The following is a 26,731-nucleotide window of genomic DNA, read 5'->3' as shown; positions in this document are numbered from 1 at the left end:
CTCCATTGTAAATAACATGAGTAAGTCTACCTCTAAGCTTCCCAGTAAAGCATTAAAAACCATCAAGCAACCAAGAAAAGTGCTACAAATAGCCCATATTAATATACGTAGCCTAAGAAACAAGGTCCATGAAGTCAATAACTTGCTTGTAACAGATGACATTCTTATTCTGGCTATCTCTGAAACTCACTTAGATATTACCTTTGATGATACAGTGGTAGCAATACATGGTTATAACATGTACCGGAAAGACAGAAATGCCAACGGAGGCGTTGTTGCAGTCTATATTCAGAACCACATTCCTGTCAAGCTTAGATGATCTAATGTTAAATACTGTTGAAGTAATATGGCTATCTGCCTCACCTAAAGCCCATTCTTGTGGGAAGCTGCTATAGACCACCAAGTGCTAACAGTCAGTATCTGGATAATGTGTGTGATATCAACAGAGAAGTGTATTTAAATCTGGGTGATTTAAATTTTGACTGGCTATCTTCAAGCTACCCACTCAGGAAAAAACTTCAAACTGTAACCAGTGCCTGCAACCTGGTTCAGGTTGTCAGTCAACCTACCAGGGTAGTTACAAACAGCACAGGAATTAAATAATCAACATGTATTGATCACATCTTTACTAATGCTGCAGATATTTGCTTTAAAACAGTATCCAGATCCATAGGATGTAGTGATCACAATATAATAGCCATATCTAGGAAAACCAAAGTTCCATAGTCTGGGCCTAATATAGTGCAAAGAGGTCATACATTAAGTTTTGTAGGGATTCATATGTTGATTATGTAAAGACTATTTTCTGGTGTGTAATGAGGAGCAACCAGATTTAGACCACTTAACACTTATGAAACTACTTATTCCAGTTACTAATAAGCACCCATTAAGAAAATGACTATAAAAACTTAAATCCCCTTGGATTGATGAGGAATTTAAAAATTGTATGGTTGAGAGGGATGAGGCAAAAGGTATGGCAATTAAGTCTGGCAGCCCAACTGATTGGCTAACGTACTGCAAATTAAGAAATCATGTGACTAAACTAAAGAAAAAGAAACTACTAAATTAAATAAAGAATGATAGTAAAAAGCTTTGGGGCACCTTAAATGTTTTGGGAAAAAGCCAACTTGGCTCCTTCATTAATTGAATGAGATGGCTCATTCATCACAAAGCCCACTAATATTGCAAACTACTTTAATGACTTTATCATTGGCAAGATAAGGAAATTTAGGGATGACATGCCAGCAACAGACGCTGACACTACACATCCAAGTATATCGGACCAAATTATGAAAGACAAGAATTGTACTTTTGAATTCCGTAAAGTCAGTGTGGAAGAGACAACAATTTTTTCACCTATCAACAATGACAAGCCACCAGGGTCTGACAATCTAGATGGAAAATTACTGAGGATAATAGCAGACGATATTGCCACTCCTATTTGCCACATCTTCAATATAAGCCTACTAGAGAGCGTGTGCCCTCAGGCCTGGAGGGAAGCTAAAGTCATTCCGCTACCCAAGAATAGTAAAGCCCCCTTTACTGGCTCAAATAGCCGACCAATCAGCCTGTTACCAACCCTTAGTAAACTTCTGGAAAAAATTGTGTTTGACCAGATACAATGCTATTTCACAGTAAACAAATTGACAACAGAATTTCAGCATGCTTATAGGGAAGGACACTCAACAAGCACAGCACTTACACAAATGACTGATGATTGGCTGAGAGAAATTGATGATAAAATGATTGTGGGGTCTGTCTTGTTGAAATGTATGTGTTATGGCTTTACACCCCCTGCTATAATGTGGATAAAGAGTTACTTGTCTAACAGAACACAGAGGGTGTTCTTTAATGGAAGCCTATCAAATATAATCCAGTTAGAATCAGGAATTCCCCAGGGTAGTTGTTTAGGCCTCTTGCTTTTTTCAATTTTCTATGTATGCGGATGACTCAACATTATACACGTCAGCTACTACAGCAACTGAAATGACTGCAACACTCAACAAAGCACTTCGTTTCAGAGTGGGTGGCAAGGAATAAATTGGCTCTAAATATTTATAAAACTAAAAGCATTGTATTTGGAACAAAACACCCACTAAAACCTAAATCTTGCAATTAACAATGTGCAAATTGATCAAGTTGAGATGACTAAACTGCTTGGAGTAACACTAGATTGTAAACTGTCATAGTCAAAACATATTGATGCAGTAGTAGCTAAGATTGGGAGAAGTCTGTCTATAATAAAACAATTATCTGCCTTCTTAACAACACTTTGAACAAGGCAGGTCTTACAGGCCCTAGTTTTGTCGCATCTTGATTCAGTCGTGTGGTCAGGTGCCACAAAAAAGGACTTTGGAAAATTGCAATTAGCTCAGAACAGGGCAGCACGGCTGGCCCTTGGACGTACACAGAGAGCTAATATTTATAATATGCATGTCAATCTCTCCTGGCTGAAAGTGGAGGAGAGATTGACTTCATCACTACTTTTATTTATGAGAGGTATTGACATGTTGAATGCACTGAGCTGTCTGTCTAAACTACTAGCACACAGCTCGGACACCCATGCATACCCCACAAGATATGCCACAAAAGGTCTCTTCACATTACCCAAGTCCAGAACAGACTATGGGGGGCACACAGTACTACATAAAGCCATGACTACATGGAACTCTATTCCACATTGAGTAACTGATGCAAGCAATAAAATTAGATTTAAAAAAAAAAGATAAACACCACATGGAACAGCGGAGACTGTGAAGCAACACATATTGGCACAGACAGACACATGCATGCATACAGTTGAAGTCGTAAGTTTACATACATTTAGGTTGGAGTCATTAAAACTTGTTTTTCAACCACTCCACAAATTTCTTCTTAACAAACTATAGTTTTGGCAAGTCGGGTAGGACATCTACTCTAAATAATTTTTCCAACAATTGTTTACAGACAGATTATTTCACTGTATCGCAATTCCAGTGGGTCAGAAGTTTACATACACTAAGTTGACTGTGCCATTAAACAGCTTGGAAAATTCCATAAAATTATGTCATGGCTTTAGAAGCTTCTGATAGGCTAATTGACATAATTTGAGTCAATTGGAGGTGTACCTGTGGATATATTTCAAGGCCAACCTTCAAACTCAGTGCCTCTTTGCTTGACATCATGGAAAAAAATCAAAAGAAATCAGCCAATTGTAGACCTCCACAAGTCTGGTTTATCGTTGGGCGCAATCAACAAATGCCTGAAGGTACCACGTTCATCTGTACAAACAATAGGACGCAAGTATAAACACCATGGGACCACACAGCCGTCATACTGCTCAGGAAGGAGATGCGTTCTGTCTCCTAGAGATGAACGTACTTTGGAGCGAAAAGTGCAAATCAATCGCAGAACAACAGCAAAGTACCTTGTGAAGATGCTGGAGGAAACAGTTACAAAAGTATCTATATCCACAGTAAAACGAGTCCTATATCGGCATAGCCTGAAAGGCCGCTCAGCAAGGAAGAAGCCACTGTTCCAAAACCATCATAAAAAAAGCCAGACTACGGTTTGCAACTGCACATGGGGACAAAGATCGTACTCTTTGGAGAAATGTCCTCTGGTCTGATGAAACAAAAATAGAACTGTTTGGCCATAATGACTATCGTTATGTTTGGAGGAAAAAGGGGGAGGCTTGCAAGCCGAAGGACACCATCCCAAACTTGAAGCACGAGGGTGGCAGCATCATGTTGTGGGGGTGCTTTGCTGCAGGAGGGACTGGTGCACTTCACAAAATAGATATCATGAGGAAGAAAAATTATGTGGATATATTGAAGCAACATCTCAGACATCAGTCAGGAAGTTGAAGCTTGGTCGCAAATGGGTCTTCCAAATGGACAATGACCCCAAGCATACTTCCAAAGTTGTGGCAAAATGGCAACAAAGTCAAGGTATTGGAGTGGCCATCACAAAGCCCTGACCTCAATCCCATAGAATATTTTTGGGCAGAACTGAAAAAGCTTGTGCGAGTAAAGAGACCTACAAACCTGACTCAGTTACACCAGCTCTGTCAGGAGGAATGGGCCAAAATTCACCCAACTTATTGTGGGAAACTTGTAGAAGGCTACCCAAAACATTTGACCCAAGTTAAACAACTTAAAGGCAATGCTACCAAATCTAATTGAGTGTAAGTAAACTTCTGACCCACTGGGAATGTGATGTAAGAAATAAAAGCAGAAATAAATCATTATCTCTACTATTATTCTGACATTTCACATTTTTAAATAAAGTGGTGATCCTAACTGATCTAAGACTGGGAATTTTTACGAGGATTAAATGTCAGGAATTGTGAAAAACTGAGTTTAAATGTTTTTGGCTAAGGTGTATGTAAACATCCGACTTCAACTGTACACACGAGATAACATACGCACTAGACATAAACATGGATTTAGTACTGTAGAGATGTGGTTGTGGTGGAGTAGGGGCCCGAGGGCACGCAGTGTGTTGTGAAATCTATGAATGTATTGTAAAGTTTTAAAATGTATAAACTGCCTTCATTTTGCTGGACCCCAGGAAGAGTAGATCCATAATAAATACAAATATGAGCTGAGACTCAATGAAGGAATCCCTAGGACTTTGCTTATTTTCTTAATATTTGCATAACCAAGTCCAAGTTCGTGAGCTAGAAGAACCATCTCCCCTGGAGCACTCCTGCAGCCTGGAGGAAGTGTAAATACTTATCCTAAATAAATCTTGATCACCTTCACAGTCTGCACATTCTATCATGACAGAATTACAGAATCACTGGGTTTCAGTCCAGTGTTTAGAAACTTTGGGCAAATCAAATCATGTTCAAGTTGGTTAATTTGAGACATGTGGAATAAAAGCCACTGTTGGCTGGCTGCTGTCTGGTTGATCGCTGCTGGTTGTCATCTTTATCTCAACTAATTTGCGTCTCGACGCTCTGCTGCGGGCTACCCCCTTTTCCTCCTCTACCTCGATCGGCGGATCAGGCAGTTTTTTCTTTCAGTCACAGCTTTTCTTGCATTGGCTAACTGAGATAGCCTATTTTTATTCACATACTGTAGGTATATTTTTCAAGATTTTCAAATTTTGTCTCTCTTTACGTTGATTCTTCACAGGAGATATTTTGAAACAAAGTACTGTGAGACAAAGTACTGTGAGACATTTTAACCAATCAGGTTTCCGGAAAGGGCCTTTAAATACCAGTAACCAATCGGATGTCAGGAAATGACTAATCTGTCAACACGAAGCACTACGTCTACAGAGGATAGAGCCATGTATGGACTAGTTTACGATATGCTCTGGAAAACAAGCTTTTGAATGACATGATTCAACATGGAGAGTTTAAAAATAGCGGTTGAAGTTCTACATGAAACATGCTATCAAAAATGACATTTATGGTAGGTGTCATTGACGGAGTTAAGATAAAATGATACAAATAAAATATTTAGATACATTACTGCCAATTTATTTGTACATTTTATGGAAGTTATAGTATCAAAATATTCCAAAATCTGAAAATTGACAGATGGAAGCAAAATCTCAATTTTTGCCTGTGTTGCCTGGCCTTAAACTGGAACAGAATATCGAAAAATATGACCTTGGTATCCCGTTGACCATTGCTTGACAGCAATTTTCAAGTCTTACCATAGATTTTCCATCTGATTTAAGTCAAAACAGTAACTAGGCCACTCAGGAACATTCAATGTCATCTTGGTAAGCAACTCCAGTATATATTTGGCCTTGTGTTTTAGGTTATTGTCCGGCTGAAAGGTAAATTGGTCTCCCAGTGTGTGTTGGAAAGCAGACTGAACCAGGTTTTCCTCTAGGATTTTGCCTGTGCTTAGCTCTATTCCGGTTATTTTTAATCGAAAAATCTTCCTAGTCCTTGCCGATGACAAGCATACCCATTGCATGATGCAGCCACCACCATTCTTGAATGTGTTGTGTTTGCCCTAAAAATACCGCTTCGGTTTTCGCCACATTTTTTGCAGTTTTAATTTAGTGCCTTATTGCAAACAGGATGCATGTTTTGGAATATTTGGATTCTGTACAGGCTTCCATTGGCCTTTTGGTGAAATCCCTGAGCGGTTTTCTTCCTCTCCAGCAACTGAGTTAGGAAGGACGCCTGTATCTTTGTAGTGACTGGGTGTATTGATACACCATCCAAAGTGTAATTAATAACTTCACTATGCTCAAAGGGATATTCAATGTCTGCTTTAAAAAAAATATTTACCAATCTACCAATAGGTGCCCTTTGCGAGGCAATGGAAAACCTCCCTGGTCTTTGTGGTTGAATCTGTGTTTGAAATCACTGTTTGACTGAGGGATCTTTCAGATAATGTAGAGGGTACAGATGTGAGCTAGTCATTCAAAAATCATGTTAAACACTATTATTGCACTCAGAGTGAGTCCATGCAACTAATTATGTGAATGTGACATTTTTTTGGAACTTATTTAGGCTTGTCATAAAAAGGGTTTGAATACTTATTGACTCAAGACATTTCAGCTTTTAATTTAATTAATTTGTAAAAATAAAAAAAAGAATAAGAAAAAAACAATTCCACTTTGACATTACGGGGTATTGTGTGTAGTCCAGAGACACACGTTCTCAATTAAATTAATTTTAAACTCCGTCTGTAGTAACACAACAAAATGTGGAAATAGTCAAGGGGTGTGTATACTTTCTGAAGGCACTGTAAATGCTTCTGGGGAAAAATTACAAAATAGATTTTGAAGTGCATGAATTTAAATATTCAATGGTTTCCACCTATTGTGCTACTTAACGATGATAGCCCCTTGAATCTCTCAATCAATCAGAGAAGATTACTGCTGACATGCAGCACTGCTGTGAATGTTTTTAAGTTCTAAGATGGCAACCACATCACTCTCTGCAATTTAACCAGTGGATACAGTTACTATTAGATGTTATAACATCAGAATTATCGACAGCGAGAATAAACGGTGCTAGTCCAGGGAGACTGGGTGGGAAGCATGGTTTCCAGGTGGGGAGGGATGATGTAGGCGGGTGGATGGGGACTGAGTGGGGAATGGGTCGGGGTTATCTTTTCATGCCTTTATTTGATTGTAAAATAAAAATTACTAAACAAAATAAAGTTGCTCACAAAAAAAAATAGCTGATGATATATATAATATATACAGTATGTTTGGTTTGACCTCTGTGCGATCAAGTCAGTCCACATGAATGTTACATTTTAACTACATAGCTAGAGCGTATCCGACTATGCCTGACAGTCAGACTAATAGGCTACACACACGCGCACACAGAGGTGACATAATGACCAGTGTACACAGAGTGAGAATAAACACACACACACCCAAAGAGCATGCCCACAACACAGCATATCACTGTCAATTGCAATTGCAGGAGGGCAGATAGAGGGGAGGATACACATGTTTGTGTCTTACCTTGATATCAGCCTTCTTGTTGAGGAGACTCTTGGCTGCGAAAGAGATTGAGAACACACTCAGAGGGTGTTCATCATACACACTCATTTACTAAAACACACCTCAAACATACACACGCATGAGTGTCGATACCTATCTTACGCCTAGCTAGCTAACACACACATTGAACTCTGTCTGCAAACTCAACAAACCCTCTAACACACACACACACACACACAGAGCTCTCGAAAGCCAACACTGTAAACACTCAAGCTCGTATACACACACAAACTACTGTAAACCCTTAAACTAACACTCCCACACAACACACACACACGGGGGGGGGGGGGGGGAATTAGGGGTCAAAGGGCAGGGGAATATGGAATGGAGAAGCAGGTGTATAAATCTCAGAGGCAGGTGGGATGCACTCAGATTAAGATTAGGGGATTCCTCTCAGGGAATATAGTATGAAGTGCCATGAAAATGATGATACACACATTCTTTACTAGCCTAGGCAGCCGCCAGAGCTCAACTATTGTCTAGGCTTAATTTGCTCAGCCAGTTATACACTAGTGTGCCCCAGTAACCGGTTTGTACATAAAACATCCTCTATTCAGGCTGCAAAGGTATCGGTTTCCTCTTTAACTAGCTTTAATGGTGTACCACCAGCCAAAAAACTGGTTAAGTACTGTCTTAATAAAACAATTTTCACCACCTTGAAAGAGTGGCTAATGCCTGATGGTGTGCCCCACGGTCAGCCAGGGGTAAACAACAGACTGCTACAACCTGATTGCACACCGCGTTCAGCCAACACCCGGAAGTCATCTGAAAATCCAGAAATGGTGGCGGAAAATGGTGTTATATTACGAGAGTATGCATTTTTTGTTTTTTCCCCGCAGCGGCACGCCATTAAAGCTAGTTAAAGAGGAAACTGATGCCTTTACAGCCTGAATTGACAATGTTTTATGTACGAACCGGTCACAGTGGGGGACACAAGTATATTACAGGCTGAGCACATTAAGCCTAGACGATAGTGGAGATCTTGCACCCACCAGTGGCATTACAATAGAAATAGATCATATACATGCGCATGCACATAGATACTCATAAGAACTTGCATTTCTGTATGAATTAACACTTTCACTCTCACACACAGATTCAATAATTTTTCTCCCCTCAATCTGCACACAATACCTCATGACAAAGAAAAAACAGGTTTTTAGAAATTCAGACCCTTCACTCAGTACTTTATTTAAGCACCTTTGGCAGCCTCGAGTCTTCTTGGGTATGATGCTACAAGCTTGGCACACCTGTATTTGGGGAGTTTCTCGCATTCTTCTCTGCAGATCCTCTCAAACTCTCAGGATGAATGTTGTGGAATTATTGTAATCAAAAGGAGAGACCTTTTACATTTCTTCAAAACTAGCAAACGTTATTATTTCATTACTGCAGTAATGGAGCTTGTCAACGATCCGTTGAGAGATCAATGAGCGGATTTGAGCTATAGCATTTTATAGCAAAGTCCATCCTCCTGGATGTTCATGACAAACAACAGATGTATGGAATGGTTCACAAGGTTAAGATTCGTATGAAAGATACTAATAATTCACAGCAAACAGTATCTGCTGTAAAGACTGTTCTCATTGTGTAGAGACCAAGGTCTGGTAACCGACATCGTAAATCTTTTGTCAGTATTAAATCTCCCAGAGCTCACTTTCAGTTCACACAGACACAATAGAGTTATAAAAACCCTCTATTCAGAAGCCACTCCTGCGTTGTCTTGGCTGTGTGCCTAGGGTCGTTGTCATGTTGAAGGTGAACCTTCGCCCCAGTCTGAGTGCTCTGGAGCAGGTTTTCACCAAGGATCTCTCTGTACTTTGCTCCATTCATCTTTCCCTTGATCCTGACTAGTCTCCCAGTACCTGCTGCTGAAAAACATCGCCACAGCATGATGCTGCCACCACCATGCTTCACCGTAGGGATGGTGTCAGGTTTCTTCCAGATGTGACGCTTGGCCAAAGAGTTCAATCTTAGTTTCATCAGACCAGAGAATCTTGTTTCTCATGGTATGAGAGTCCTTTAGGTGCCTTTGGCAAACTGTCATGTGCCTTTTATTGAGGAGTGGCTTCCGTCTGGCCACTCTGCCAAAAAGGCCTGATTGGTGGAGTGCTGCAGAGATGGTTGTCCTTCTGGAAGGTTCTCCCATCTCCACAGAGGAACTCTGGAGCTCTGTCAGAGTGACCATCAGGTGCTTGGTCACCTCCCTGACCAAAGCCCTTCTCCACAGATTGCCCAGATTGCCCAAACTTATTCAATTTAAGAATGATGGAGGCCACTGTGTTCTTGAGGACCTTCAATGCTGCAGACAATTTTTGGTACCCTTCTGCAGATCTGTGCCTCGACACTATCCTGTCTTGGAGCTTTACGGACAATTCCTTCGACCCCATGGCTTGGTTTTTGCTGACATGCACTGTCACCTGTGGGACCTTTAAATAGACAGGTGTGTGCCTTTCCAAATCATGTCCAATCAATTGAATTTACCACAGGTGGACTCTGATTAAGTTGTAGAAACATCTCAAGGATGGAAACAGGATGCACCTGAGCTCAATTTCAAGTCTCCTAACAAAGGGTCTGAATACTTAGTTGAAGTCGGAAGTTTACATACACTTAGGTTGGAGTCATTAACTCGTTTTTCAAGCACTCCACAAATTTCTTGTTAACAAACTATAGTTTTGGCAAGTCGGTTAGGACACCTACTTTTGTGCATGATTTCCTTTGATTTTCCCATGATGTCAAGCAAAGAGGCACTGAGTTTGAAGGTTGGCCTACAAATACATCCACAGGTACACCTCCAATTGACTCAAATTATGTCAATGTGCCTATCAGAAGTTTATAAAGCCATGACATAATTTTCTGGAATTTTCCAAGCTGTTTAAAGGCACAGTCAACTTAGTGTTTGTAAACTTCTGTCCCACTGGAATTGTGATACAGTGAATTCTAAGTAAAATAATCTCTGTAAACAATTGTTGGAAAAATTACTTGTCTCATGCACAAAGTAGATGTCCTACTCGACTTGCCAAAACTATAGTTTGTTAACACGAAATTTGTGGAGTGGTTGAAAAACTAGTTTTAATGACTCCAACCTAAGTGTATGTAAACTTCCGACTTCAACTGTAAATAAGGTATTTTGGTTAGGATTTTTTATACATTTGCTAAAACTTCTAAAAAACATTTTTTTGCTTTGTCACTATCAGGTATTATGTGTAGATTGATGGAACTTTTTATTTTAATCAATTTTAGAATAAGGCTGTAATGCAACAAAATGTAGAAAGGGGGCAGGAGTCGATTGCATGGACTGACCAGGTGAATCCAGGTGAAAGCTATGATCCCGTATTGATATCACTTGTTAAATCCACGGTTAAATAATGATTTTTTTGTATCCTTGAAACATGGATTGTGTATGTGTGCCATTTGGAGTGTGAATGGGCAAGACAAAATATGTAAGTGCCTTTAAACAGGGTATGGTAGTAGGTGCCAGACGCACCGGTTTGGGTCAAGAACTGCAATGCTGCTGGGGTTATTCATGCTCAGTTTCCTGCGTGTATCAAGAATGGTCCACCACCCAAAGGACATCTTGGCATTTTGTCTCTACTTAATACGTACAGGAAACTGTTGAGTGGAAAAAACCCAGCAGCGTTGTGGTCCTTGACACACTCAAACTGGTGCGCCTGGCACCTACTACCATACCCTGTTCAAAGGCACTTAAATATTTTGTCTTGCCTTACCCATTCACCCTCTGAATGGCACACATTCACAATCCATGTCCAAGGTGTATCCTCCACTTTATCTACACTGATTGAAGTGGATTTAACAGGTGACATCAACGAGGGATCATAGCTTTCACCTGGTCAGTCAATGTCATGGAAAGAGCAGGTGTTCCTAATGTTTTGAACACTCAGTGCCTGGAACTCTATTGGAGGGATGGGACACCATTCTTCCATGATAAATACGTGTTCAATTGGATTGAGATCTGGTGACTGACTGATTGACTTTAAACCCCCTATGCTCCTTTGACACCCTTCTTTCAAAGTAAATGAAATCTCTTCTAAGGTGGCCAAAATAATGATAATAATACATGACCCTCAGCATGATAGGATGTGAACTGCTTAATTAGCTCAGAATCCACACGTAAGAACCTGCTTTCAATATCATTTGTATCCATAGTTTACTCCAGTGTTTTGATTAGTTTGCGAAGGGCAGAAAAAAGACAGAAAACAACTCCAAAGGCACAAAAGACTAAAGAATGTTAGAGAGCGAGGGGGTGGGAGGGAGAGCGGGAGAGAGAGGAGAGATGGATACGCCATGCATGCTGCCTTATTTGTTAGAGGGGGAAGGAAGGAGGAAGGAGGGATAAGAGGAAGAACACAAGAAGAGCAAAAGGGAAGGATGAGGAAAGGAGTGTGAGGGAGAGGAGAGAAGGTGTACAAGTGGAGGAGGAGGTATTGAAGCGAGTGATGGAGGGAGGAGAGAAAGAGGATACCTTGCTCCACTATCCCAGCGGTAGTTCCAGAAACAGTAGTGATTGATGCCGGAGATGTAGACTGTCTACCAACTGACGCAGAGAGAGGGAGAGAAATAGAGAAAGACAGAGAACAAGTGAAAGCAGAGAACAAGTGAAAGCAAAGAACAGAAAAGGGGAAAGGAGCGAGGGAACAGAAGACAGAAGTGTGTTAGTGTGAAGTGGACAGATTGAAGTCACGTTAGGTCCAAGGTAAGTCAAGCGTCTCAGAGTAAGTGCTGATCTAGGATCAGGTACCTCCCCTGTCCATTCATTATAATCTAAAAGGCTAAACTGATCTCAGATCTGCCCTCCTACTCTGAGATGCAAGTCTCCTTCCCATTTTACCTGGGTCAATAGACACAGTGTGAGTGCAGAGGAAGTAGGGATGTGACAAATTGAATATATTTCTTATAGAAATAGTTCAACCAAATTACACATTGGTTTCCTTACCCTGTAAACAGTCTATGTACAAGGTATGACAGCAATCCATGCTTTGGTTTAGTATCCCTTAGCTGGCCCTCCTCTCTTCAAGTCAGAGACTGTTCTCTCTTTTACTGCACGGCAAGCGGTACCGACGCACCAAGTCTGGAACCAACAGGACCTTGAACAGGTTCTGTCCCCAAGCCATAAGACTGCTAAATAGATAACCAAATAGCTACCCGAACTATCTGCATTGAACTTTTTTGCAAAAAACTTTTCTGACTCATCACGTCTAACTCATCTGACTCATCACGTCACTTTATTCCTAGTTATATGTACATATCTACACTATATGGCCAAAAATATATGGACACATCCTCGTTAAACATCTCATTCCAAAATCATGGCCATTAATATGGAGTTGGTCCTCCCTTTGCTGCTATAACAGCCTCCACTCTTCTGGGAAGGCTTTCCGCTAGAGGCTGGAACATTGCTGTGGGGACGGGCACTGATGTTGGACGATTAGGCCCGACTTACAGTCGGTGTTCCAATTCATCCCAAAGTTGTATGAGGTCAGGGCTCTGTGGAGGCCAGTCAAGTTCTTCCACACCGATCTCGACAAACAATTTTTGTCCTCGCTTTGTCCACGGGGGCATTGTCATGCTGAAACGGGAAAGGGCCTTGCCACAAAGTTGGAAGCATATCATTTTTTATTTAAAAAATTATTTCACCTTTGTTTAACCAGGTAGGTTCTCATTTACAACTGCGACCTGGCCAAGATAAAGCAAAGCAGTGCGACAAAAACAACAACACAGCGTTACACATAAACAAATGTACAATCAATAACACAATAGAAAAATCTATGTACAGCGTGTGCAAATGTAGAAGAGTAGGGAGGTAAGGCAATAAATAGGCCATAGTGGTGAAATAATTACAATTCAGCATTAACACTGGCGTGATAGATTAAATCTAGAATCAGCTTCCTATTTCACAACAAAGCCTCCTTCATTCATGCTGCCAAACATACCCAAACATACCCTTTTGCACCCCAAGTAGAGATACTGGGGTGCAAATGAGCAAGAGGATAAGTAACAATATGGGGATGAAGTAGTTGGGTGTGCTATTTACAGATTGGCTGTGTACAGGTACAGTGATCGGTAAACTGCTCTAACAGATGATGCTTAAAGTTAGAAAGGGAGATATAAAACTCCAGCTTCAGTGATTTTTGCAATTCGTTCCAGTCATTGGCAGCAGAGAACTAGAAGGAAAGGCGGTCAAAGGAAGTGTTGGCTTTGGGGATGACCAGTGAAATATACCTGCTGGAGCGCGTGCTACGGGTGGGTGTTGCTATGGTGATCAGTGAGCTGAGATCAGGCAGGGCTTTACCTAGCAAAGACTTATAGATGACCTGGAGCCAGTGGGTTTGGCGACGAATATGTAGTGAGGACCAGCCAACGAGAGCATACAGGTTGCAGTGGTGGGTGGTATATGGGGCTTTGGTGAAAAAACGGATGGCACTGTGATAGACTACATCCAATTTGCTGAGTAGAGTGTTGGAGGCTATTTTGTAAATGACATCGCCGAAGTCAAGGATCGGTAATAGTCAGTTTTACGAGGGTATGTTTGGCAGCATGAATGAAGGAGGCTTTGTTGTGAAATAGGAAGCTGATTCTAGATTTAATTTTGGATTGGAGATGCTTAATGTGAGTCTGGAAGGAGAATTTACAGTCTAACCAGACACCTAGCTATTTGTAGTTGTCCACATATTCTAAGTCAGAACTGTCCAGGGTAGTGATGCTAGTCGGGCGGGAGGGTGTGGGCAGAAATCGGTTGAAGAGCATGCACTTAGTTTTACTTGCATTTAAAAGCAGTTGGAGACCTCGGAAGGAGTGTTGTATGGCATTGAAGCTCGTTTGGAGGTTTGTTAGCACAGTGTCCAAAGAAGGGCCAGATGTATACAGAACTGCGGTAGTCAACTGTGAATGCTGTTATTGTTGAGTAGAAACATCTAGGAGCAACAACAGCTTGGCTGCAAAGTGGTAGGCCACACAATGTCATTGTACGCTATAGCAATTTCCCTTCACTGGAAATAAGGGACCTAGCCTGAACCATGAAAAACAGCCCCAGACCATTATTCCTCCTCCACCAACCTTTACAGTTGGGCAGGTAGCAAACCCAGATTCATCCGTCAGACTGCCAGATGGTGAAGCATGGTGATCTTAGGCTTGTGTGCGGCTTCTTGGCCATTGAAACCCATTTCATGAAGCTCCCGACGAACAGTTCTTGTGCTGACGTTGCTTCCAGAGTCAGTTTGGAACTCGGTGGTGAGTGTTACAACCGAGGACAGACGATTTTGTCATGCTGCGTGCTTCAGCACTCGGTGGTCCCGCTCTGTGCGCTTGTGTGGTCTACCACTTTGTAGCCAAGATATTGTTGCTCCTAGATGTTTCCACTTCACAATAACAGCATTTACAGTTGACCGGGACAGATCTAGCAGGGTAGAAATTTGATGAACTGACTTGATGGAAAGGTGTCATCCTATGACGGCACCACGTTGAACGTCACTGAGCTCTTCAGTACGGGCCATTCTACGACCAATGTTTGTTTATCGAGATCGCATGGCTGTGTGCTCGATTTTATACACCTGTCAAAAATGGGGGTGGCTGAAATAGCCAGAATCCACTAATTTGAAGTCATTACCACTAACTTATGGCCATGCAGTGTACCTCAATTACCTTGCACCCTTGTACCTCGTACCCTTGCACATCGAGTCGGTACTGGTACCCTTTGTATATAGTAGCCAAGTTATTGTTACTCATTGTGTATCTATTATTACGTGTTTTACTTTTAGAATATTTCTGTTTTCTTTCTCTCTGCATTGTTGGGAAGGGCCGGTAAGTAAGCATTTCACTGGTAGTCCACACCACAAATTTGATTTGTTTCTAAATGCTAATGTTTTAGTATTTGTGGCACAAATCCCACTCAAGTCGACCTCCTGAGTGGTGCAGTGGTCTAAGGCACTGCATCGCAGTACTAGCTGTGCCACTAGAGATTCCGAGTTCGAGTCCAGGCTCTGTCGCAGCTTCCGGGTTAAGTGGGCATTGTGTCAAGAAGCAGTGTGGCTTGGTTGGGTTGTGTTTCGGAGGACGCACGGCTCTCGACCTTTGCATCTCCCATACGGGAGTTGCAGCGATGAGACAAGACTGTAACTACCAATTGGATACCACAAAAATTAGCATTTTTCACACATAATAATCCATAAGTGACTTTGGTAAACTTCACAATTCATTTTAGATACTTTTGGATTATTTGGACATGATGCGCAAAAAATGCTAATATCCGTCCCATGACTTGAATTGCATTTGTGCCACAAATACTAAATTGTTAACATTTGGAAACAGTGCCTGGGAAACTAAAAACAAAACATGGATTGCTGTCATACCTTTTCCATAGATTGCTTACACAATAAGGAAACCAAAATGTAATTTTGTAATTTGGGTGAACTCTCCCTTTTAAAGTTTAAACGGCCATCGGTTTTCCGTTAAAGCGAAAAGAAAAATTCCCCAAATTCTACAATTGCTATTGCGCTCAATGAAGTTCTATTTACGGAAGTCATGCCATAGGCTTTAGTGTGAAGTTGTCTAATGTTTGTTGTTGGGGCTGCTACCAGGATATGTTTGGGTCTTACGGTTCGTCCCTTTCAGATGGTTAAGCATTGCACCTGTACTACCATACTGTACCTCAATTCCACCTCGCATTTCACCACCTTCTCATTTAACTTCTCAAAGTATTGCCATGCAGGACTTCGCTGCTGTCGTTTGCCTTTCTCTGCCTTTTTTCCAACTGTTAACCTCTTGGATCTCTAGGGGCGCTATTTAATTTTTGGATAAAAAACGTTCCCGTTTTCAGCGCAATATTTTGTCACGAAAAGATGCTCGACTATGCATATTATTGACCGTTTTGGAAAGAAAACACTCTGAAGTTTCAGAATCTGCAAAGATATTGTCTGTAAGTGCCCCAGAACTCATTCTACAGGCGAAACCAAGATGATACGTCAACCAGGAAATGAGCAGAATCTCTGAAGCTCTGTTTTCCATTGTCTCCTTATATGGCTGTGATTGCGCAAGGAATGAGCCTACACTTTCTGTCGTTTCCCCAAGGTGTTTGCAGCATTGTGACGTATTTGTAGGCATATCATTGGAAGATTGACCATAAGAGACTACATTTTCCAAGTGTCCGCCTGGTGTCCCTGCGTCGAAATTGGAGCGCAAAGCCAGGTGCAATTATTTTTCCATTTGAGAGCAAGGAGAAACCAGGCTTCCACGAAGGATATATCATCGAAGAGATATGTGGAAAAACACCTTGAGGATTGATTCTAAACCACGTTTGCCATGCTTCAGTCGATATTATGGAGTTAATTTGGAAAAAAGTTCGCGTTTTGAGGGCTGAATTTTCTTTTCTTTTTTTTTTTGGTAGCCAAATGTGATGTACAAAACGGAGCTATTTCTAATACACAAAGAATCTTTTTGGAAAAACTGAGCATCTGCTATCTAACTGAGAGTCTCCTCATTGAAAACATCAGAAGTTCTTCAAAGGTAAGTTATTTTATTTGAAGGCTTTACTTGTTTTTGTGATAGTTGCCTGCTAAATGCTAACGCTAACGCTAAATGCTACGCTAGCTAGCTACTGTTACACAAATGATTGTTTTCCTATGGTTGAAAAGCATATTTTGAAAATCTGAGATGACAGTGTTGTTAACAAAAGGCTAAGCTTGAGAGAGAGCATATTTATTTCATCTCATTTGCGATTTTCATGAATAGTTAACGTTGCGTTATGGTAATGAGCTTAGGTCTATAAATAGAATCCCGGATCCGGGTTTGGTCGTCGCAACAGGTTAATGATGATGACGTAGTGGTGGATAGTCGACTCCAAAATAATAGATTCCTCGACTTCTTGCACGTCGACTCCCGGTGTCGACTCCCATTTCTGAGTGTCAAGATTTGATTCCGCTAGAAATCGACTCCTCGCCTGCTAAGATTCACTATTTTTGGAACGGAGGAGACTGATTTAGTTGCTGTACTTCCAAGAACACAAACACTTGCATCGTGCAGAGCAGGCTAGCGAGGGACCGAGAAAGGGGAGGGGTGTATAGGCAGGTCAGGTATAGGCAGGTCGGCCACTAGGCAGACAGAGTCAGGGACCTATCATCAATGAATAGGCTAGGATATTCTACACGCACCAAACCGAAGACTGAGCACAAACGTGTATCATTAGCAAAGAGAAAAAGCAGGCGAGCCAGCGTGAGGGAGAGAGAGGAGGGGGCAGACAGAAAGGACTGTGCGCAGTTGTCTTGGTAATCTGTATCTCGCAATGTCTCTTCTTGCAATGCCTCGCAAATCCACTAAAGTAGCCTAAAGATCACTTCTACCTCTCTGGTTCTATTTAAATTACACTATCGTCTAGTTAGGCTATAACACGGCAAAGAATACGTTTTGTGATAACTGCACTGTGATATACATTTTGTGGGCAAAAAAACATTTTTAACTTTAATGATCACAATTTCGTTTTAAAGTTCACACCCCTAAGTGGAAGAGTAACATGTAATGATCCATGCAAGTTACCATTGTAGTCAAACTTAGTAAATTGGAGGTGAAACTCAATTTGTGATAATAAGAAAGTGAGAGAGAGTGTGTGTGTGTGTGTGTACGATTGCGGAGTATGTGTATGTGACTGTAGCATGCATTTGTGCATGCGCAGTTTGACATTTATTGTCATGAATCTTTCCCTGGAGGCAGAACTGAGAGATTTCCGCGAGATGGGCCAGCTGAAAAGTAAAAATAGGCTATATTGTAAAGATTCATGAAAATTAATATGATCTTTTTGGTCTTAATTTAAGGTTAGGCATTAGGGTTAGCAGGTGTGGTTAAGGTTAGGTTTAGAATCAGATTTTGTGACTTTGTGGCTATGCCAGCTAGTAACCACTCCGCAGATCTTCCTCCAGTACATGAGTCATCCCAATAAATGCCAACCTGCTGTGCATGCGTGTAAGTGTTTATGAAGACACACACATTTACCGGAGAAATTCCTCGTCACCAGCATAGCAGTCAGGACTGCTCCCTATGGACAGCAAGAGAGAGAGAGAGATGGGAAGAGAGGGAGAAAAGAGATGGGGTGAGTGGTAGATTACTAGGTTAGTCTGAGAAGTGAGACAGATGTTTATTGAAGGCATCCCTGTGGATTATGAGATTATTAAAATAGAGCAGACCTTGAGTTTCCTCCGGGCGTTGAACTTCTTCAGGCACTCCACCGTCTCCTGTCTGTGCATCATGGACGCCACCGTGGAGCGTTGCTGGAGAAAGAGAGAGACAATGTCAAACAGAGAGGAAACAGAGAGGAAAAGTGTGTGTGTGTGTGTCTGTACTTACGGAGACCCATGGGTGTTTGAGGGCCTCCTGGGCAGTTATCCTCTTGGCAGGGTTAATAGTCAACATCTGGTTAATCAGGTTCTTGGCTTCTGGAGTCACCGAGTCCCACTCTGGAGATGGAAACTACACACACACACACACACACACACACACACACAGATTGATAGACAAAGGTGACACAGAGTGTGTGTGCTTGTGAGTGTGCGCTTGCATGTGAGTGTGTGTGTGTATATCTCACGTCATAGGCTCCTGCTTTGATTTGCTGGTAGAGTTTGTGTTGGTCCTCATCCCAAAATGGAGGATACCCCACTAGCAGGATGTACAGGATCACACCTATACATAAACACACACATACACGGACACATGCACAGAGACACACATACGTTGAGTGGTAAGCAGGAGATATAGAAGAGAGGGATGAGACAGCGAGATAAAGTGATCTGCACTCACCACAGGCCCAGATGTCGACAGGTTTACCATAGGCCTCCTTCCTCAGTACCTCTGGAGATAGGTAGCCTGGGGTACCTGCAAAACCTACACACACAACGACACAAACACAAACAGTCATCAAGCTGTATTTGACTTTACTCGTGTGATATGATGATGATTTTGGTAGTCAAACACAGCAGACTAAACAATGCAGCGAGACTGATTCCACTGTATGTCTTTTATTTAGTTGAAAACTGTTACCAAATACCATAAACTGAAATACATTTATTTAACTGAAATGGACAGCTGAACTGGGAAGTCCTGCTGTACAAATTGTCGTTTTTGACAGGTTATTTGTTATTTTTTTGTAAGCTTAGGCCTACTGTGTTCATTTTTGTATTCATGTGTTTTTACATTTTGTATTTGCAATGTAAATCATGCTGTGTAACTGACTATGATGCAATAAAGAAAGTATTGTAATAGAATATATCCAATTTGATCTAACATGACTTATGACACAACAAACGAGGGGGTTCCAACACCTGACATTCTAGAATTCTCCTGTCATTCTGTTCTCTTGAGCAACCATCGATCAATAAGCAATCCCTCTGCCCAGATGTTCATTTGCCGCTGTCGCCGTACCTGGAAGAGAGCCTGGGCCGTCCTGTTGAAGACCACTTCCCGGTATAGGTGAGAAACGGTTCGCCACCGGACCCCTGCTCCACACTATCGGCTTGGGAAGAGGGTATGGCTCTTCACCCGCAACATGCCCCTCCGGGTGTAGTCCCCTAAACTTTCCCCCCACTTCATCGGCCCGTTCCCCATCTCTAGTGTCATTAGCCCCACTGCTGTTCGTCTCCGTATTAACCCTACTTTCCAGGATTGTGTCTAGGATTAAGCCCTTGTCTCACAGCCCTTTGTCTTCTGTTTCCAGGCCCACCCGTCCTCCCCGTGTCATCGATGGCCTTCCAGCGTACACGGTGAGACACCTCCTGAGTGTTCAACCACAGGGCAGGGGTTTCCAGTACCTGGTTGACTGGGAGTGTTATGGCCCAGAGGAGAGGTGCTGGGTCCCTGCTAGAGACATCCTGGATCCAGGCCTCATGGCCGACTTCCACCGCCGACACCCCTGATCTGTTTCACCTGTCTTTGTGATTGTTTCCACCCCTTCCAGGTGTCGCCCATCTTCCCCATTATCCCCTGTGTATTTATACCTGTGTTCTCTATTTGTCTGTTGACAGTTTGTCAAGTCAACCAGTGTTTTTGTTCTCTGCTCCTGCTTTTCCCAGGCTCTCTTTTTCTCGCCCTCCTGGTTTTGACCCTTGCCTGTTCTAACTCTGAGCCCACCTGCCTGACCACTCTGCCTGTCCCTGACCCTGCCTGCCGACCTGTACCTTTGCCCCAGCTCTGGATTATTGACCTCTGCCTACCCTGACCCTGCCTGCCGTCTGGTACCGTTGACCCACGTCTGGTTTACTGACCCTTGCCTGCCTTGACAGGTCTATTGCATGCCCCTGTTGGATTATTATACCATTGTTAATTCAATATGTCTGCATCTGGGTCTTACTTTCATATCTGATAAGGAGGCTCATGCTTCTCATTCCCTTCCATAGACTTACACAGTAATTCTGGCAACTTCCGGAGCTCTTTCAGCATGAACTGACATGTTGTCCTCCCAATCAAAGGATCAGAGAATTAATCTAATACATAACCTACAGCCAGCTAGTTAGCACTACAGTGCATAAAATGTGGTGAATAGTTGACTCAAAGAGAAAGACAATAGTTGAACAGTTTTGAACAAATTAATTTACTTAAAAATGAAGCGAGAGAGATAGAGCTAGCTATATTTCGTATACTTTTTTTCACTTTCACTTAGCTAGCGAATGCAGCTAGCTAATTTATCCTACTAAAAAACCCAGCTCAAACTGAGAGGGATGCTATGTTAGCTAGCTGGCTATGGCTATCCAACACTGGAAGTCTTCCAAGTCAAGGTAGGCTTTTGGTTTTATTAATTTATTGCCACTGGGGCCCGCTGGTGTAACTGCTAAACTGCTTGCTGACGGTACACTGTACTGCATGATTGCAGTGGGTTTACTAACACATTAGTTGTAATAGCTATGTTGACTATGACATTCGCTAATATGGTGACAACGATGTAGGCTGTGTGTAGCGGTTATTATATAAAATTTTGGTTTGGAAAGGTTTTTTCATCTGGTCACAGACAGCTAATTTGTTGTGCACTGAAGGCCACAAGGGAAGGGAAAGGTGAGAGGAGATTGCGTAGATTCGAGAAGGAATTATGAGATCATGCTGTTTGTATGTGGCTGCTATGAAAGTGAACTATGTTTGCGTGTGATCAGGGGTGTATTAATTCCGCCAATTCTGTTGAAAACGTTTCATAAATGGAAGCAAATGGAAACAAAACAGGGATAAAAATACCTTTCCAATAGAAGCTCTTGTTTGCAACTGCTGGACTAATGATTACACCCTAGATCAGCTAGATGCAGGCAAGAGTGTGCAAAGCAGTATTGAATGTGTCACTGTCACCTCTCGACCTGTGTACCTACATTGTAAACTTTTATTCATAGGCTGTGTATAGGGAACATTTGAGTATGATGTAGTAACCTAAACCTATCATCTTAAACGGCACCGACCACAACTTCTCCATCCGGGTCGTTCAGAACAAAATAATCCTTTGTTCACTCGAATATGGTTATGTCAAATATGTTAATTAACCCAGACGATGATGAGCGTGACCTGAACATGATCAAATTTATAACCATCCATGGAAGCCCTGTGAGGATCATGTGGTCTCAGCATGACCAATCCTTGAGAAAGGATTTGTTAAGAATCTGGACAAGACATTCTGCAACAAAGGTCTTCTTTGCCTTCGGAAACATTGTCTCCGGGAAGCTGGTTTCTGAGGAGAATAGGCAATCTAAAGGCAACGCTGAGGCTTCTGAAAGAGCCATAACAAAATGAAACGGAATGCTCCTAGAAGAAAAAATGTTTTCATTGGACCCTTCAAATCTCTTCAGAAGCGAAAGGCTGGAACCAGCTCCAGGGCCAGGGCCAAAGACTTCACCAATGTCTACATTAATCATTTTGGTCAGGATGTCAAGTTGAGACAGCTCTTTGGATATGGTCAAATCACATTGTATTGGTTGCATAAACATATTTGGTGAGTGTTTGCCAGATGTGTCTTATATGTGGTGCAATGCCACATGTTAATGCCACTTTCTAGATGTGAGTTAAAACTTAGTGTCTGTGATTCCAGTGTCTAATTGGAGTGTATCTGACCACCTCAAGCTGTGGATCAGATGAATGGCAAGGAGCTGAACGGGAAGCGACTCTATGTGGGTAGTGCCCAGACGAAAGCAGAGCGTCAGGTAGAGCTGAAACAGCCCAGACATCAAGGCGTGAACCTTTATTTAAAATATCTGGAAGGTAACACTGACGATGATAAGCTACACAAGGAGTTATTTCGGGACTATCACCAGTACCAAGGTGATGAGGACAGAGGGCTGACCAAAGCGAGGGCTTTGGCTTTGTGGGCCTCTCCTTCCCCCGAGGAGGCCACCAAGGCTGTGGCGGAGATGAAAGGCCGCATTGTGTCTACTAAGCCACTGTATGTGGCCCCAACCCAAAACAGGGCACAGCGCGTCAAATTCCTCACAAACAAATACAAGAAGAGGATGGCCAGCAACATAGCTGAGACCAACCCTAACCCAATGATCATCTTCTACCAGCCTGCTGCTCCAACTGGGTACTGTGTCTGCCAATCAGGTAAATCCAAATTATTTGATTTCATGTGGACATTACTGTGAAATTGAAACTCGAGTAATGTGAATTACAGGAAAAATCCACTCAAAACCTACACTGAGTGTACAAAAGATTAAGAACACCTTGCGAATATGGAGTCCCCCCCTCTTTTCCTATAAGTACAGCCTAAATTCCTCAGGGCATGGACTCTACAAGGTGTCGAAAGCATTCATGATTGAAGTGGATTTAACAAGCGACATCAATATGGGATCATAGCTTTCACCTGGATTCACCTGGTCAGTCTATGTCACGGAGAGAGTTCAATCATAATGTTTGTACACTCAGTGTATATTTTGGCATTTTTTTCATTTGTCCACTGTTAATACAATCCCAAAATGTTTCGCACGTCAGCAGTCAAGAGTTTAAGATATGGGACTTTCAAGAAGAAAAGCGTCACTTGCCACATCGTCATGATGTATTTTGCGTCATGTGATGCATTTTGCGTCATGTGATGCATTTTGCGTCATGTGATGCATTTTGCGTCATGTGATGCATTTTGCGTCATGTGATGTATTTTGCGTCATGATGATGTGAAACTCCAATATTTTGAAAACTTGACTGCTGACATTTGGAACTGTATTTAACAGTGGACAAAGGAAAAAAATAAAAATAAAACAATATATATATATATAGTTGAGTGTAACAACTTTCACCGAAGCAAAACAATGCATTTACAGTGCATTCGGAAAGTAAACAGACCACTTCACTTTTTCCACATTCTTACGTTACAGCCTTCTTCTAAAACAGATTAAATGTTGTTGTTTTTCTCATCCATCTACACACACTACTCAATAATGACAAAGCAAAAACAGCTTTCTAGAATTTTTTGCAAATATATAAAAAATAGACATTTTCAGGTCTTGGCTGTGTGCTGAAGGTCGTTGTCCTGTTGGAAAGTGTGAGGTCCTGAGCACTTTGGAGCAGGTTTTCATCAAAGATCTCTCTGTACTTTGCTCCGTTCATCTTTCCCTCGATCCTGACACGTCTCCCAGTCCCTGCCGCTGAAAAATATCCTCACAGCACGATACTGCCACCACGATGCTTCACCGTAGGGATGGTGCCAGGTTTCCTCCAGACGTAACGCTTGGCGTTCAGGACATAGAGTTCAATCTTGGTTTCATCAGACCAGAAAATCTTGTTGGTCATTATGGGGTATTATGTGTAGATTGATGAGGGGGGAAAATTATTTTATACATTTTAGAATAAGGCTGTAATGTAACAAAATGTGGAAGAAGTGAAGGGGTCTGAATACTTTCAGAATGCACTGTATACCTTGAAGATAAGGTTGATTAATAAAAAAATATATAATTGAGGTTTAAAAATGTGAATATGAAATATGAATATTCTTACAAGAGAATAGCTAGTCTCTGGGCCATACAAACACGTGTTAAAACATGAATACAGTGTGTGTGTGTGTGCGAGTGGGTGCGTGTGTGCTAACTGAGTGTGTGTGGACGTACCGAACCATGCCTGTTGGTCTCCCTGCACCTCGATGGCCAGTCCAAAGTCAGCCAACTTCACTGCAGCGTTCTTACACTTACTGGCCAGCAGCAAGTTCTCTGGCTACACAGGGGACAGATGGGACATGAAGGCAAACACTTTCACAGGGTGTTGTGCACAGAGATCCTATTAAATGTGTTATTATATGGTGCTAGGCCTAAAATCATGTAGTAGTAATGCACTTGCACATACACACACACACATGAACATGCATGTACACTACCGGTCAAAAGTTTTAGAACACCTAATGTAGTCAGTCATTCAAGAGTTTTTCTTTATTTATACTATTTCCTACATTGTAGAATAATACCGAAGACATCAACACTTTGAAATAACACACATTGAATCATGTAGTAACCAAAAAAGTGTTAAACAAATGTATATTTGAGAATCTTCAAATAGCCACCCCTTGGCTTGATGACAGCTTTGCACACTCTTGGCATCCTCTCAACCAGCTTCACCTGGAATGCTTTTCCAACACTCTTGAAGGAGTTCCCACATATCCTGAGCACTTGTTGGCTGATTTTCCTTCACTCTGCCGTCCGACTCATCCCAAACCATCACAATTTGGTTGAGGTCGGGGGATTGTGGAGGCCAGGTCATCTGATGCAGCACTCCATCACTCTCCTTCTTGGTAAAATAGCCCGTACACAGCCTGGAGGTGTGTTGGGTCATTGTCCTGTTGAAAATCCAATGATAGTCCCACTAAGCACAAACCAGACGGGATGGTGTATCGCTGCAGAATGCTGCGGGAGCCGTGCTTGTTAAGTATGCCTTGAATTCTAATTAAATCAGACAGTGTCACCAGCAAAGCACCCCCACACCATAATACCTCCTCCTCCATGCTTTATGGTGGTAAATACACATGCGGAGATCATCAGTTCACCTACTCTGCGCCTCAAAAAGACACGGAGGTTTGAACCAAAAATCTTGAATTTGGACTCTAATGAACTTCTTTAGTAGTGGCTTCTTTGCAGTAATTTGACTATAAAGGCCTGATTCACACAGTCTGTTACTTGAACTCTGTGAAGCATTTATTTGGGCTGCAATTTCTGAGGCTGGTAACTCTAATGAACTTATCCTCTGCAGCAGAGGTAACTCTGGGTCTTCCTTTCCTGTGGCCGTCCTCATGAAAGCCAGTTTCATCATAGTGCTTGATGGTTTGTGCGACTGCACTTGAAGAAACTTCCAAAGTTCATGAAATGTTTCATATAGATTGACCTTCATGTCTTAAAGTAATGATGGACTGTTGTTTCTCCTTACTTATTTGAGCTGTTCCTGCCATAATATGGACTTGGTCTTTTACCAAATAGGGCTATCTTCTGTATACCACCCGTACCTTGTCACAACGCAACTGGTTGGCTCAAACGCATTAAGATGGAAAGAAATTCCACAAATTAACTTTTAAGAAGACACACCTGTTAATTGAAATGCATTCCAGGTGACTACTTCATGATGCTGGTTGAGAGAATGCCAAGTGTGTGCAAAGCTGTCATCAAGGCAGAGGGTGGTTATTTGAAGAATCTCGATTTGTTTATCACTTTTTTGGTTACTACATGATTCCATATGTGTTATTTCATCGTTTTGATGTATTCACTATTATTCTACAATGTAGAAAATAGTAAAAATGAAGAAAAACCATTGAATGAGCATGTTCTAAAACTTTTGACTGGTCGTGTACACACACAGAGACACACACAAGCATCCACATACGCGCACACACACACTACCACTCAAACGTTTGGGGTCACTTAGAAATGTCCTTGTTTTTGAAAGAAAAGCAAATTTTTTGTCAATTTTAAAATAACATGATTAAAATTGATCAGAAATACAGTGTAGACATTGTTAATGTTGTAAATGACTGCAAATGACTATACTACTCCCTTCACATAACAGCGCAAACTGTCTAACCAGAATAGAAAGAGTGGGAGGCTTCGGTGCATAACTGAGCAAGAGGACAAGTACATTGGAGTGTCTAGTTTGAGAAACAGACGCCTCACAAGTCCTCAACTGGCAGCTTCATCAACAGTGAAGAGGCGACTCCGGGATGCTGGCCTGCCAGCCAGGTCGTTCAAGATCCACTGCGAGATTAGCAGCCAGGTCACCATCCATCCAAGTCTGAGGATGTCAGGAGATGATGTGGAAGCCGGACATTATGGCCAAC

The 26,731-nt window shown here is 41.9% G+C and overlaps 1 protein-coding gene and 1 pseudogene across 5 annotated transcripts in view; one reads left to right on the top strand and one right to left on the bottom strand.

Annotated features, from left to right (window-relative positions):
• The window catches only part of LOC139387813 (calcium/calmodulin-dependent protein kinase type II subunit beta-like), a 56,147-nt gene that overhangs the window by 11,426 nt on the left and 17,990 nt on the right, over positions 1–26,731 (bottom strand). For 2 of the 5 annotated variants that reach the window (XM_071134052.1, XM_071134053.1), the window contains exons 7-14: positions 24,528–24,630; positions 19,267–19,350; positions 19,055–19,149; positions 18,817–18,939; positions 18,657–18,740; positions 18,466–18,508; positions 11,951–12,022; positions 7,432–7,466 (exon numbers count right to left, since the gene is read on the bottom strand). In XM_071134052.1, the coding sequence (XP_070990153.1) occupies positions 7,432–7,466; positions 11,951–12,022; positions 18,466–18,508; positions 18,657–18,740; positions 18,817–18,939; positions 19,055–19,149; positions 19,267–19,350; positions 24,528–24,630 (639 nt within the window). Of the gene's footprint in view, positions 1–7,431; positions 7,467–11,950; positions 12,023–18,459; positions 18,509–18,656; positions 18,741–18,816; positions 18,940–19,054; positions 19,351–24,527; positions 24,631–26,731 lie in introns of all 5 variants that reach the window. The other 3 variants (XM_071134048.1, XM_071134050.1, XM_071134051.1) reach the window with 2 other exon arrangements.
• LOC139387777 (polyadenylate-binding protein 1 pseudogene) lies at positions 21,970–23,072 on the top strand (annotated as a pseudogene).

This window comes from Oncorhynchus clarkii, chromosome 29, assembly GCF_045791955.1.
Source record: "Oncorhynchus clarkii lewisi isolate Uvic-CL-2024 chromosome 29, UVic_Ocla_1.0, whole genome shotgun sequence".
NCBI classification, from domain to species: Eukaryota; Metazoa; Chordata; class Actinopteri; order Salmoniformes; family Salmonidae; genus Oncorhynchus; species Oncorhynchus clarkii.
This window is presented reverse-complemented; position numbering and strand designations above follow the sequence as displayed.